A 14,153-nucleotide genomic window follows, 5' to 3' on the forward strand; every position below is an offset into this window, starting at 1 on the left:
GCACGTGTGGAGCCCGGCCGGCTGTGCCTCAGTTTCCCCATCGCTCTCGCGCATCCTCGCTATTCAGAGGAGGACCTGAGAGGTGCCGACCGTCCCCTTTTCTCTTTCCCACCCCCTTATGGCTCTGGGGACGTTTTCCCTCTTGTCCCCAACCCCTTCCCCCCCACCACAGCCCCTCCAAAGCAGCCTCCGGCCGGGACCAGGGGCTTTGGCAGCCTCCCCGTGCCACCATGCCTGGCCAGAGAGATGCCACCAAGGTACAGGGGACACTGTGACCCCCCCATCTCCCAACGGGCCGGGGTCTGGCACGGCCATGCCCACCCAGGGGGACGAGCCATACCAGGTGGGTGGTGGGACGTGGCAGGAGAGAGGTCCCAGGTCCCGGGCAGCATCCCTGCCGTGGGGACACAGATGCCACTGGGACGTGGCACAGCGGGGACCTGCCCTGGTGTACGAGCCCAGCTGTGATTAATCAGTGACAAAGCGAGAAATGAGGCAAAAAAATGTGATCAGGGCCTGGGGGGAAGCGGGGGGTGACTGGAAATGGGGACGGAGGGCTTCGCTCGCGGCCCCGCTTCGATCCTCTTCCACGGCTCGTCTTTGCCCTGGTGCGGGAGCAGGAGGTCCCTGGTGTCCCTGCCACCCCCGCAGCACCCTGGGGACCTCAGGGTGACCAGTGCCCTGCCCCAGGGTGCTGCGTGCAGGGACATCGGGGTGGTGATGGCCTGGGGTGCTGCCTGTGGGGACCTCGGGGTGACGGCAGCCTGGGGTACCCAGTACGGGGACCCTGGGCTGACGACTGCCCGGGCACGGGGTGCCACGCGCAGGGACCTGGGGGTGGTGGCAGTGTGGGGTGCTGCGCGGGGTCCCCGGGCTGACGGCTGCCCGAGGAGCGGGGTGCCACGCGCGGGGACCGCGGGGTGATGGCTGCGCCGGTCCCGGGTGCTGCGTGCAGGGACTTGGGGGTGATGACAGCCTTGGGGTGCCGTGTGTGGGAACCTCGGGGTGACAACTGCCCGGACAGGGGGTGCCACAAGGACCCACCATCCGTTCTCCACCACCCAGTGTCCCCCCCCGCGGCCGGGTGCCCCCCAGCAGCAGCGGGGCAGGATCCGGCCCGGGACGCTGACGGGTGGCTGTGACACCCTCTTTGTCGCAACTCCCCCCCCCCCCCCCCCATCCCTCCCTCCCCCGAGGGGAAGGCACCACCCCCCGCCCCCAGCCCCATTTGCCAGGCGGGACCGTTCAAAACCCGCCCGGCCCCGCCGCTTCTCCCCGGATTCCGCCGCCTCTTCTCCGGGGCCGCGGCCGAGGATGCTCCGTCTGCCGGCGGCGGCGCGGGGGGAGCGTGTGCGCGGCGCCGGGGGCTGAGCCAGCGGCGGGGAGCCGAGCCCCGGGACACTTCGCGGGGAGGAGGAAGAAGAAGAAGAGGAGGAGGAGGAGGGAAGAGGAAGAAGAAGAGGCCGCCCTCGGCCTCGGCCCCGCCATGCCGGGCCCCGCCGGGGAACGTGGCCCGGTGGCAGCGGCCCCCCGGGGGCTGTGAGCGGCCCGGGGCTGGCGGAGGGGGGGCCCCGGAGCGGCATGGCCAGCCCCGTCCCCCCCGCCGCCGCCGCCGCCGCCGGGATTTAGCCGGTGCCTGGATGCTTTCACCTCCCGTTTCCACTTCGGGCGGGCATGTGCGCGGGGGAACCGGGCCGCCCCCAGCCTCCTCCGGCGCGGAGCCCCCCCGCGCCCTGACTCCCCGGTGAGGGGCTCCGCCGCCAGCCCCGTCCCGCCGCCGCCGGCCCCCGGAGGACGGGGAGCGCCCTCCCGCCCTGGGCCCCCCCCGGCCGGTGGGTGCCGGGCGGGGGGCGGCGGGCACCGGTAACTTGGGTTTTTTTTAGCGTCCCCGTTTCCCCCCCCCCCTTCCTCCCCCCGCCGCCCCGGTACCGGCTCCCCCCTCCGAGGAGATTTGGGTTTAAACTTTGGCTTTTGGGGAGCCCCGAAGATGCCTTTCCACCCGGTGACGGCGGCTTTGATGTACCGGGGGATCTACACCATCCCCAACATCCTCGCCGAGCAGCACCCCGTGGAGATCCCCGAGGACGAGCTGGAGGGTGAGCGGGATGGAGGGGGGGGGATCCGGGGTGGGGTGGGGGGGACACATCCCATGGGGAGGGGTGCGGGCTGCGACGGGGGGGGGGGGGGTCGGGGTGCGCGGTCCCGTCCCCCCCTCCCCGGGCGCCGTGGGGAGGCTGAAGGCGAGCGGGATGCGGATGGATGGAGGAGGAGGAGGAGGAGGGGAGGGGGGGGGGGGGAGGAAGGAACGCGTGGGAGAGAGCCGGGCAGAGGGAGAGGGTGGCGGGGGGTGTGTGTGGGGGGGGGTGTCCCGGCCCCGGTGTCGCCGTTGTGACAATATGACACAGCAGGGACCGGCGGTGGCGGAGCGGGGATGGACCACCCCCCCCACACACACACCCCCCCCCCAACCCCGGCGTGGCGGGGCCACCCTCCCCGCTGTCATAATATGACAGTGGCTGGCGGAGCGGGGGGCCCCGGGGGCGGCTGTCACCCGTGTCACCCCACCCGCGTCACGGCAGCCCCCACGCAGCCCCGGTGCCACCGGGCTCCGGCCGGGAGGAGTGGGCGGCGGGGCTCTGCCCACCCGTGCCATGAGCGGGGCCGGGCTCAGCTTGCTATCGTCAGAAAGGCTTTTTCCACCCCAAAAGTTTGCCGGGACGGGTGCTACCGGTGCCCTCAGGCTCGGGGTGTCCCTGGAGAGCCCCCCCCGCCTCTGCCGGGCACGGGGGGAAAGGGGCTGCAGCACCCCCGGCCCCCATCGCTGCCCCCAGCATGGGCACCGCAGGGGAAACTGAGGCACGGGTGGCCCCCACACATGGCCCTGCTGCGCCTTCGGGAGAGGGTGATGGGGGGTGTCCCCTGGGGACTCCCCCTGGGGAAACTGAGGCACGGAGCCCCAAGGTTGGGGAGTGGGGGGGCTCCGGCCCCGAATCCCGGCCAGGACCCCCGAGCAGGCAGGGACGTGGGCTCACGCTGGGTGTGCAAGAGGACGCACGCGCGCGCGTGTGTGCGTGTGTGTGTGTGTGTTCACAGCTCTGCGGGTTGTGTTGGCATGCAGTTCTGTGCCCATTTACAGCCTCACTGCAGGGGTTGTGTGTGTGTGTGTGTGTGCGCGCACGAGTGTGTACACGCACACCTCCCCACGGCACACCCTGCGCGTGTGCTCACGCGGTGTTGTCACACGCACGGCCTCGCCACGGGGTGTCTGTGCCAGCGCGTGCGTGTGTGTGTGTACACACTGGCAGCGTCGCTGCAGCGTGTGTGTGCGCACACGTCCAGCGTCAGCGCAGCACGGGTTTGTACGCACAGCCCCGCTGCAGAGGGAGCGCGTTGTGTGTGTGTGTGTGTGTGTGTGTGCACAAGTACGGCAGCCCTGCAAGGGATGTGTGGTTGTGTGTGTGTGTACGCGCGCGCACAAGAACATCACTGCATGGTGGCCCTGGATGTGTGTGCGCACACCTCCAGCATCGCTGCAAGGTGGTTGTGGTTGTGTGTGTGTGTGCACATCACTGCAAGGTGGTTGTGTGGTTGTGTGTGTGTGTGTGCACGTCACTGCAAGGTGGTTGTGGTTGTGTGTGTGTGTGCACATCACTGCAAGGTGGTTGTGGTTGTGTGTGCACAAGCACGGCGCTGCACTGTGGCTCTGTGCGTGTCTGCGTGTGTGCGCGCACACGTACAGCATCACTGCAAGGGGTGTGTGCGTGTGTGCGTGTGCGCACAAATACAGCATCGCCGCACCGTGGTGTTGTGTGTCCGTGTGTGCACACACAAGTGGAGCGTCACTGCAAGGGGTGTGTGTGTGTGTGTGTGTGCACGAGTACGTCGCTGCAAGGTGGCTCTGTGTGTGTGCACGCACAAATAGAGCACCACTGCGAGGTGTGTGTGTGCGCGCGTGGACAAGCACGTCGCTGCAAGGTGGTTGTGTGCGTGCGCACGCACACCTACAGCATCACTGCAGGGTGGTTGTGTGTGTGTGTGTGTGCGCGCGCACACAAGTACATCACTGCAAGCTGTGTGTGCACACAGCCCCACTGCAGCGTGTGATTGTGTGTTGTGTGTGTGTGTGTACGCGTGCACACTCACCGCCCGCGTGTGCCGGGGCGCTGTGGTCGCACCCAGCGTGGCGCAGCACCGAGGGGCGCCGGCAGGTCCCGGGGTGCTCCCGGCCTGGGGCTCCCCCCTCCCCCCCAGCACCCACCTGCGGCCGCGGGGATCGATGGCAGCGGCGGGAGCCCCAAGGTGACCCCGCCAGGCGCCAGACACCTGCGTCGCGCCGGGGGGGACGTGCTGCCACCCGCTTCCGCCTCTCCCCCGGTCACCCTCCGCTCTGGGGGGACGTGTGTGACACCCAGCCGCCCTCCCGGCCCTCGGGGCTCCGCGGTGGGGCTGGGAAGACGCAGGGTGCAAACCGGGAAGATGCAGGGACAAACCTCTGCTGGGCCGGGGAGAGTCGGGGTGTCCCAGGTTAGGGGGGGGACACACAACACCCCGCTAGGACCCCAGTCTGGCCACTGCTGGCCCACGTCCTTGCTTTTCCCCCAGCGCCCTGAGCTGGGTGACGGGGCATCCTCTGGGATGAGCATCCTCGAAGGATGAATTTTGGGGGCGCCTGGGCCGGAGCGGGGCTCGCCGCGAGTGCCGGGGGAACCAGGAGCATCCCCGTGCCCAGGCAGGGATGTTGTCCACCGAGATGCTTTAGCCGTCAGGCCGGCAAGCCTAAAACCTCCAAAACTCCCCCAAAACACCTTGGAAGACCTCACTGATGGGCCACCGTCTGGGCAGGGACGTCCCCAAGCGCTGGGGATCGATAGCACAACCCAACGTGGTACCCTGCCCCTTGGTGCTGCCCGGTGCCGGCAGCTTTGCCGCCTGGCGAGGGAAGAGGGCACCCACATCCATCCCGGCCTGGCTTCCCGGCGTTCCCGACATGATCTCGCCTGGTCCCTTCTTTCCCATCAGCCTGGTTCCAGCTCCGCGTATCGGGAGGGATAAAAAAGGCAGAAACTCCCTCAAAAAGGAGCCAAGCCCAGAGCGCGGCAGGAGGCGGGATGGAGCCGCTGGGCACCGGGAGGCTTTGGGGTGGGGGGGAGCCACCCGGCGTGGCGTCGCCGTGCCTCAGTTTCCCCGCTGCCCTCTGAGCTTGGTACAGCCGCCCCCCCCCGGGGATCGTCCCCCACACCCCGGGGCTCTTTTTGAGCCAGAAACCCCAAATCCTGCCACTTTCTCCCCACCGCTGCACGGGAGAGGGCTGAGCACCCACGCAGCCCCGGCAAGGGTTGCTGTTATTTTTTGTCCGAAACGCGGCACATCCCGTAACCCCGGGATGGGTGCAGGGTCCCCAGGGAGGGGGGGACGGACATGGGTGCTGGCACACCCGGCACCCTCCCCGTGCCATCATGGCGGGGGCGCAGGGATGGTCCTCGCCGGGCCCCCACCCTGATGGGCGCCCTGAGCTCGAGAGCACGCACCCCTCCCGGTATCCCCCCACCCCCCCCAACCACCCCCCCAACACCCACATGCACACCCATCACCCACTCATTTCCAGTTACGCCCCCCCCGCCATCGCGCCTCAGCCCATAACACCCCCCCCACCAGGACACACACACACAGAGTGTCACCTTGGGGGGGGGGGCTCTGGTCCCATCAGATTTGGGGTTTCTGGCTCAAAAAGAGCCCCGGGGTGTGGGGGACGATCGCCGGGGGGGGGGGGGGGGTGGCTGTGCCAAGCTCGGAGGGCAGCGGGGAAACTGAGGCACAGCGACGCCACACCGGGTGGCTCCCCCCCACCCCAAAGCCTCCCGGTGCCCAGCGGCTCCATCCCGCCTCCCGCCGCGCTCGGGGCTTGGCTCCTTTTTGAGGGAGTTTCTGCCTTTTTTATCCCTCCCGATACACGGAGCTGGAACCAGGCTGATGGGGCTCGGGTCCGGCAGGGGTGGCAGCCCCTTGCACCGTGCCTCAGTTTCCCCTCTGTAAGTGGGGGCCGGAGGGATGGGTGGCTCATTTGGGGCCACCAGCGCTGCCCACGGGGGATCTGTGGGGACCGGGGCTGGGCGGGGGGGAATGGCCAGACTGACCCCTGCTCTCCCCCCGCAGAGATCCGTGAAGCCTTCAAGGTGTTCGACCGGGATGGCAACGGCTTCATCTCCAAGCAGGAGCTGGGCACGGCCATGCGCTCCCTGGGCTACATGCCCAACGAGGTGGAGCTGGAAGTCATCATCCAGCGCCTCGACATGGACGGTAGGACCCCCCCCCCCAACCTCCACCCCCCCCGCCCCGCCCCGGCAACCCCAGCACGGGGACGGGGACCCCCAGCACCCTCCCTTTGGTGAAACACCCAATTTGCCCCATTTCCGCCCCGCTGGCTGGTGGCTGCTGGACCCGCTGCGGGATGCGGGATGCGGGAGGATCCAGGCTCTGCCTCATGCCCAGACCCTCCTGCTCGCCCATCATCATCATCATCATCATCATCATCATCATCATCATCATCATCATCATCATCATCGCCACCGCAGCTTCGTTTTGGAAGATTTAACCATCCTGGAGCGTTTGCAGGCAGGAACGGCACCTCTCCTGGCTCGGCGAACCTGCTGGGACCGGGCTGTCGGGGCCGGATCCTGCACTCGGGGCTGGATCCTACGCCCCGGGTTGGATCCTGCCCCCCGGGTTGGACCCTGCCCCCCAGGCCATGCCCTCACCCCCAGCGGGCCATGCTGGCCATGCTCCGGCACGGCACTCGCTGCCACCATCGGCCTGTCCCTGTCGCTCCCGCGCTCATGGGGACCTTAAAGAGCTCGTTAATTTATCGGTTTCCTTTCCCCCACCGCCCTCCCACCCCGGTTAAAAGCCTTTCCGGCAGCGCTGCCAAGCCGCTGCTCCCTTCATTACTCATCGTTAGTGCCGGCCTGACAGCCCCGACACCGGCATCCTCCGCAGCCGCAGGACACGGACAGCCCGGTGTCACCCTGGCTCTTCCCAGTGCCCCCCCCCCCCCACCCAGGGGTCACGGCCACCACGGGCGTCCCCAACTGCCATTAGGGTCCCAGCTGGAATTGGGGTTTCAGCTGGTGTTTGGGGTCCCTGATGGTGTTGGGGGTCCCCGGCCAGCACTGGGGGGGAGGGGCAGTCAGTATAGAGGGTCCCCATATGGCATTGGGGTCCCCAGCCAGCACTGGGGGTCCCCAGGTGGCATCGAGGGTCCTGTCTGGCACTGGGGACCCCAGCCGGTGTTGGGCATCCCAGCTGCTGTTGGGGGGGACCCCAAACTTTGTTGGAGGTCCCATCCCAGTGTTGGGGTCCCTAGTTGGTTTTGGGGGTCCCCAGGCAGCGTTGGGCATCTCCAGATAGCACTGGGAGGGGTCCTCAGACGGCACTGGGGTCCTGGCTGCCACTGGGGACCCCAGCCACTGTTGGGCATCCTGGCCAATGTTGGGGGACCCCCTAACTTTGCTGCGGGTCCCCAGCTGGTGCCGGGGTTCCCGACTGATTTTGGAGGTCCTTGACCAGCCACGGGGTCCTGGCTGGTATTGGGGGTGCCCAGCGAGTTTGGGGGTCCCTGCCTGGTGAAGTCCAAGAGTCCAAGGTCCCGTAATGCCGGCTGCTGCTCCGGACCAGCGCGGGTGGATACTAGTGACTCCTGGGTGGCATGGGGGGGGGGGGCGCTCTGGGTGCTGCCCAGGAACAGGGTCCCCCCGGGTGACCCTGCAGCAGGGTGTCCCCAAGCAGTGCCAAGCCCAGGAGGGGGGGGTCTCCCCAAAAAACACTGAGGTTTGGAGCGGGGCCCCCCTGGGCTGCAGAGGGGTGGGTACCCTGAGCATCACCGAGTCCAGGCAGGGGGGTCCCTCCCCACCAGGCAGCCCCATGGGGACTCTTCGGGGGGATGGGGAGGGTGTCACGCACATCCCCATGCCTGGGCAGGGTGTGACAGGAGCCTCCGTGTCCCACAGGCGACGGGCAGGTGGACTTCGAGGAGTTTGTGACGTTACTGGGGCCCAAGCTGTCCACCTCGGGCATCCCGGAAAAATTCCACGGCACGGACTTCGACACCGTCTTCTGGAAGGTAGGGGACCCCCACCTCCCGTCTGGGGTGCGGCAGCCCCGTCCCCCCCACCGAGGGCAGCGGGGGACGGCTCGGGGTCGGGGTCAGGGTCAGGGTTGGGGTCGGGATGAGGTTTAGGGTCAGGGCTGGAGCTGAAGTTAGGGTGAGGGGGAAGGTCAGGATGGGGCTCCAGATTAGGGTCAGGGCCAGGGTTAGTGTTGGTGTAAGGGTTAGGGTTGGGGTCAGGGTCAAGGTTAGGTTTAGGACCAGGGTTAGGGTCAGGTTTAGGGTTTGGGGTCAGGGTTGGGGTTAGGGTCCAGCAGAGCTCAGGCTCCAGGTTAGGGTTAGTGGAAAGGTCAGCCTTAGTCGGGTCAGGGTTGGGGTCAGGGTGACACCAGCCTCAGGCTTTCCTGTCCCAGCCACGGCACGGGGGTGGCAGAGGTGCCCTTCTGTGGTGCCCTTCTGGGTGCCCTTCTGTGGAGCCACCAGCCCCCTCTGCCAGGGGGTCAGCGGGACACCAGCCCTTTCCCCACCAAAAACGGGGTCGTCCACCCAAAACGCAGCACCCAAGGGTGCCGGGGGAACCCCCCCCCCACACACACACACAGCATCACTGTGCCCCCCCCACCCCCGACCGTGGGGATTATCCCCCTGCCCGAGCCCCCCCCGCCCACCCCCCCCGCAGTGCGACATGCAGAAGCTGACGGTGGACGAGCTGAAGCGGCTGCTGTACGACACCTTCTGCGAGCACCTCTCCATGAAGGACATCGAGAACATCATCATGACGGAGGAGGAGAGCCACATGGGCACGGCCGAGGAGTGCCCCGTCGACGTGGAGAGTGAGTGCCGGGCAGCGGGGAGGCCAAACACCCCCCCCACCCCAACCCACCCCGACGCCACGGGGATGGCAGCGGGTACGGGGCAGGGAGGGGGATGCGGGGTAACCCCCCCCTCTCCCCGGCTCTCCCTCCCCCCGCCCTTCCCAGCCTGTTCCAGCCAGCAGATCCGGCAGACCTGCGTGCGGAAGAGCCTCATCTGCGCCTTCGCCATCGCCTTCATCATCAGCGTGATGCTCATCGCCGCCAACCAGGTGCTGCGCAGCGGCATGAAGTAACGGGGGGCCGCCCCGAGCGCCTGCCTGCGCCCACCGACGGGGAGCCACGGCTCCAGCGGGGCGTCCAGAGATATATACACACACACACATATATACTGGAATCAGCCACAGATCTCCCTCCCGACACACACACACCCCCCCGGAGGGAGGCAAACCCGAGGTGGGGGGAAGACCCGCGCCGGGTCCCCGCTGTCCCGGGGCGATGGGATCGCCTGGCTGTCTGCAGAACATGGCAACTTTGGTGAAAGACACACAAACACACACACAAAAAAAACCCCCAAACCTCCCCTCGCTGGAAAAAAAACCAACCACCAAACCCGACCGTAAGTGCATGTAACGTGCATGGAGCCCCGTGTGCTGCCCCCTCCCCGCGCCGGGGGCGGGTTGCCCCCACCCCCGGGCGTAGGATCCCATCGGATACACCGACACTAGCGTCTATAGCTCTATATTTATGATAAAAACCAAATCATCCCCTAAGCAATACGCGCGCCTGAGGTGGTTTCTAGTCCGAGGTGGGGGCGTTTGCATGGACTTGGCTGCCAAGGGCTGGATTTCACACCACCCCCCACCCCCCCACCTCCCCCCGTCCTGTCCCCGTGCCTCAGTTTCCCCACCCGCCCAATGGGGGGACGACGCTGACCTCCCGCTTGATGCACTTTGAGCTGACACCCCCTCCCCCTCCCACCCCGGGAAGAGCCAGAGAGACCCCAAGGATGGGGATCCCCCCCCCTGCCCTGCACCCCCCCCCCAGCCTGTATGTAGCACCCACCCGGGCACGGGACGGGTTGGGATTTGGGGCCGTTTCTCATTCTTTGGAGTTGTTTTGGGATTTGGGTTGTTGGTGGGCCTTTTTTTTTTTTTTTTTTTTTTTTTTCTCCCCCCTTCCTGGTTGGTTATTTCTGATCTGAAATAAAACTGGGATTTCTGAAGCGCTCTCGGGCTGCTGGGGCTCCTGGCGGGGGGTGGGGGGGGGTGGGGGGATGTGGGGAGAGAGGGGGGGAGGATGCGATGGGGCAGGGTGATGGGTACCGGGTGGGTGTAGGGCCATGGGAGCACCCATGGGTGCTGCTGAGCCGCTCTCAGCACGCTCTCTGCGTGGCCGAGTCCTCCCGACGAGGGGGGCAACGGCCAGGGGTCTGTGACCCCCCCCCCCCATCCAGCATCTCGTGGGGGGGCTGGAGCATCCCCAAACCTGGGGCTGGAGGGGACCCGGCTCCTTCCCGGTGGCTCCCAGCAGCGCCGGGGGCGTTACACCCCCTGTGTCCGGCTTTGGATCCTGCCCTTTCCCAGCGATGGGTGCGAGCGCCAAGTGGTTTTATACCCCCCCCACACCCCCCCATCTCCCTGCCCTCATATTTTATGTCAGCGTTTGATGAATGTTTTAAGGCCATTTGCCTTACAAAGCGCCTCGACGGGGAGAACACGCAGCGTAAGCGCCTTCCCCAAAGCGCGTTCCCGCGCCTTAACGGCAAATTTAGGGGGGAACCAGGATCTGGTTCCACGGCGGAGAGGGACATGGCGGGGGGGGGGTTCCGAGAGGCTTTGTTGGGCGGGGGGGGGTCACCGTCCCTGGGCCGGGCTGGGGATCCTGCCCTGAGGCTGGCAGGGAGGGGAGCACCGCTGTTACTCCTGATTTACACCACGGTGGGACCTGGCCCGGGGTGTAATTTCTCCCCCCCCCCATGCTGGGCGACGCCGTCCCGCTAATGGAAACACGGCCACACTCATGCAATCACGGCTGCGGGTGCTGGGGGGGGGTCGCGCCCACCTAATGGATCGCCCTCCCCGAGCCCCCGCACGATGCATTTTTAATGACAAATAGATCAAAATAATAAATAAAAACAGGGGAAGCTCTCTGTGCCGTTAGCGTATCGAGCAAAACCGCTGCCCCCCCCTGCCGTGGGCAGTGTGGGGGGTTCCCCCCCCCCCCCCCCGGGGAGAACGGGGCTGGAGGGGACCATCCCCGGGGCGTCGGGGCTGGGGCAGCCCCAGCGTCATCTCCCCACAGCCCCGTTTGACCCCCACATGGAGAAACCACATTTCCTGGGATTTCCCATCCTCCCGATGGGCCTCCCCAGCACCGGGATGGCGGGGGGGACACTCCCCCCGCCCCCCATTTTTGGGATGCCGGGAGGAATCAGCTGCATTTTATTGACTGGGGGGTTGGATTGGGGGTGGGGTTTGGGGTGGGTTTTTTTTTGGGTTTGGTGTTTTTTTTTTTTTTTTTTGATCTCGTATAATTTATCAAACAAATTGAACCGAACGTCCAAATGAGAAATGAAAATGGGAAGTGCTCCACGGCAATGAAATCATTCCGGCTGCCTCGCAAAGTGGGGGAAGCTCCGCGCCCGTAATGAAATTTCATCCATCTCCCCGCAGAAAGTTTTGATTTTTTTTATCAGCTGGCATTGCCAAAGGAAGCCACGTGGCCTCGGAGATGTGTGTGTGTGTGTGTATATATATATTTTTAACTAGATCTATTATAGATGCTGTGAATAAATATAAGGGGGCCAAAAAGAAAAAAAGAGGACAATTTAATTTGCTAGAAAATACGATAACATGAAAGAAAATTTAGATAAAAGGAATAATGCGATCCCCCAAGCTCAGCTTTTCCAAAGCGGCTCTGTTAATTTGAACGGGAATGGGGAGGACGGATTCCTTCAGGCAGGTTTGGAGATGGCAGCTCCCGATTCAGGGCGCAACGGGGAGCCCCGGCCACGATCCCCTCGCACCGCGCTGCCGCAGCCGGGGACGGCTCGGGGCGGGTGCTGCGAGACAGCCCCGCTCCTCGCTCATTTAATTAAACGCTCGCTAGGAAAGGAAAATGAATAAATAAATAAATAAAATAGAATGTTTCCGTGCGAGCGCCGCAGCGGGAGGAGAGGGGGGGGAGGCGCGGGGCTGTGCCGGGAGAAGGACCCTGCGTGGGTGCCGCGGCGGGACCCCGCCGGACAGGGCGAGAGCAGCGGGGTCTGCAGGGCTGAGAGCGTCACAGCCCCGAGAAGCGTTTTGGGAGAGGAAGGGAAGGGGCTGGTAAAGGTTATCGCTCGCGGTGGCGCTGCAAGCAGCGGGGGATGGTCTCAGCCCCATCCCTGTCCCGTCCTCATCCCTCTACCCATCTCCATCCCTGTCTCCATTCCCATTCCCATCCTTATTTCCATCCCCACCCCTGGTCTATCCTCACCACGTCCCCGTCTGCATCCTTGTCCCCATTCCCATCCTTATTTCCATCCCTGTCCCTATCCTGTCCTCATCCCTGTCCCCCTCTCCATCCCCATCCTTATTTCCATCCCCATCCCTATGCTGTCTTCATCCCTGTTCCCATCTCCATCCTCATCCCCATTCCCATCTGTATTTCCATCCCCATCCCTATGCTGTCTTCATCCCTGTTCCCATCTCCATCCCTGTCCCCATCTCCATCCCTGTCCCCATTCCCATTCCCATCCTTATTTCCATCCCCGTCCCTATCCTGTCCCCATTCCCGTCCCCATCTGTATTTCCATCCCCATCCCTATCCTGTCCTCATCCCTGTCCCCATCTCCATCTCCATCCCTGTCTCCATTCCCATCCTTATTTCCATCCCCGTCCCCATCTCCATCTCCATCCCTGTCTCCATTCCCATCCTTATTTCCATCCCCGTCCCTATCCTGTCCCCATTCCCATCCCCATCTGTATTTCCATCCCCGTCCCTATCCTGTCCTCATCCCTGTCCCCATCCCCATCCCTGTCTCCATTCCCATTCTGATCCTTATTTCCATCCCCGTCCCCGTTGTGTCCTCATCTCCATCCCTGTCCCCATCTCCATCTCCGTCCCCATCCCCATTCCCATCTGTATTCCATCCCCATCCCTATCCTGTCTTCATCCCTGTCCCCATCTCCATCCCTGTCCCCATTCCTATCTGTATTTACATCCCCATTCCTATCCTGTCCTCATCCCTGTCCCCATCTCCACCTCTATCCCCGTCCCCATTCCCATCCTTATTTCCATCCCCATCCTCTCCTCATTCCTGTTCCCATCTCCTTCCCTGTCCCCATTCCCATCCCTATTTCCACCCCATCCTGCCCTCACCCGTCCCCATCTCCATCCCCATCCCGTCCTCACCCGTCCCCATCTCCATCCCCATCCCCTTTCCCATTCCCATCCGTATTTCCATCCCTGTCCTGTCCTTATTCCTGTTCCCATCTCCTTCCCTGTCCCCATTCCCATCCTTATTTCCATCCCCATCCTGTCCTCACCCGTCCCCATCTCCATCCCCATCCCCTTTCCCATTCCCATTCGTATTTCCATCCCTGTCCTGTCCTTATTCCTGTTCCCATCCCCCTTCCCATCCTATCCCCATCCCCATTCCCGTTCCCGTCCCCCCCCTCCTCTCCCAGCAAGAGCTGCCAGAGGACACCGGGCAGAGCCCAGCGGGGCTGTGCCTTGGCAGGGGCCCAGGAGCTGCTCATTTCCCTAAAAGCTTCCCGATAAATTACTCCTGCTCTTGCTCTATAAAAGGCACTTTGGCTCCCGCCGTCGCCATCGGGCCGCAGCTCCTCACCGCCCACCCCGGGACCTGCTGGGGACACCGCGTCCCGCGGGGCCCTCCACATCCCCTCAGCATCCTTCGGGAGCCGGGTACCGGCCGCGCTGGGCCAAGGGACGGAGCCCAGAGTCCTGTCCCGCCTCGGCGCTTTCCTCCCGCCGCGCAGCTCTCCGCGAACAGCCTTTTGCCCCGGCTTCGCCCGCGCCGGCTGCGTCCCGTCCCCGGCAGCGACACACGCCACCGTCGCATCTCCTGCCACCGCGCTGTAAAACACACCCCCATAAACGCCTGTAATTTACAGGCTCCTACAAGCACCTGGGAGTTCCCCGGCTCCGTGAATACACGACACCCTGCGAGCGATGCTCGGCTCGGCCCCGACGGCCGGAGATGGCACAAGCTTTTGCCGGAAAACCCGCTT

The 14,153-nt window shown here is 65.0% G+C and overlaps 1 protein-coding gene across 1 annotated transcript; it reads left to right on the forward strand.

The window, feature by feature from the left end:
* The first annotated feature begins 1,323 nt into the window (after window positions 1-1,323).
* CABP7 (calcium binding protein 7) lies at window positions 1,324-10,142 on the forward strand. Its single transcript, XM_063351020.1, has 5 exons — window positions 1,324-2,096; window positions 6,154-6,297; window positions 8,004-8,116; window positions 8,781-8,934; window positions 9,082-10,142. The coding sequence occupies exons 1-5, from the start codon at window positions 1,988-1,990 to the stop codon at window positions 9,207-9,209; spliced, it is 648 nt and encodes a 215-aa protein (XP_063207090.1). The 5' UTR covers window positions 1,324-1,987; the 3' UTR covers window positions 9,210-10,142.
* The last annotated feature ends 4,011 nt before the right edge of the window (window positions 10,143-14,153 follow it).

This window comes from Chroicocephalus ridibundus, chromosome 13, assembly GCF_963924245.1.
Source record: "Chroicocephalus ridibundus chromosome 13, bChrRid1.1, whole genome shotgun sequence".
NCBI lineage: Eukaryota > Metazoa > Chordata > Aves > Charadriiformes > Laridae > Chroicocephalus > Chroicocephalus ridibundus.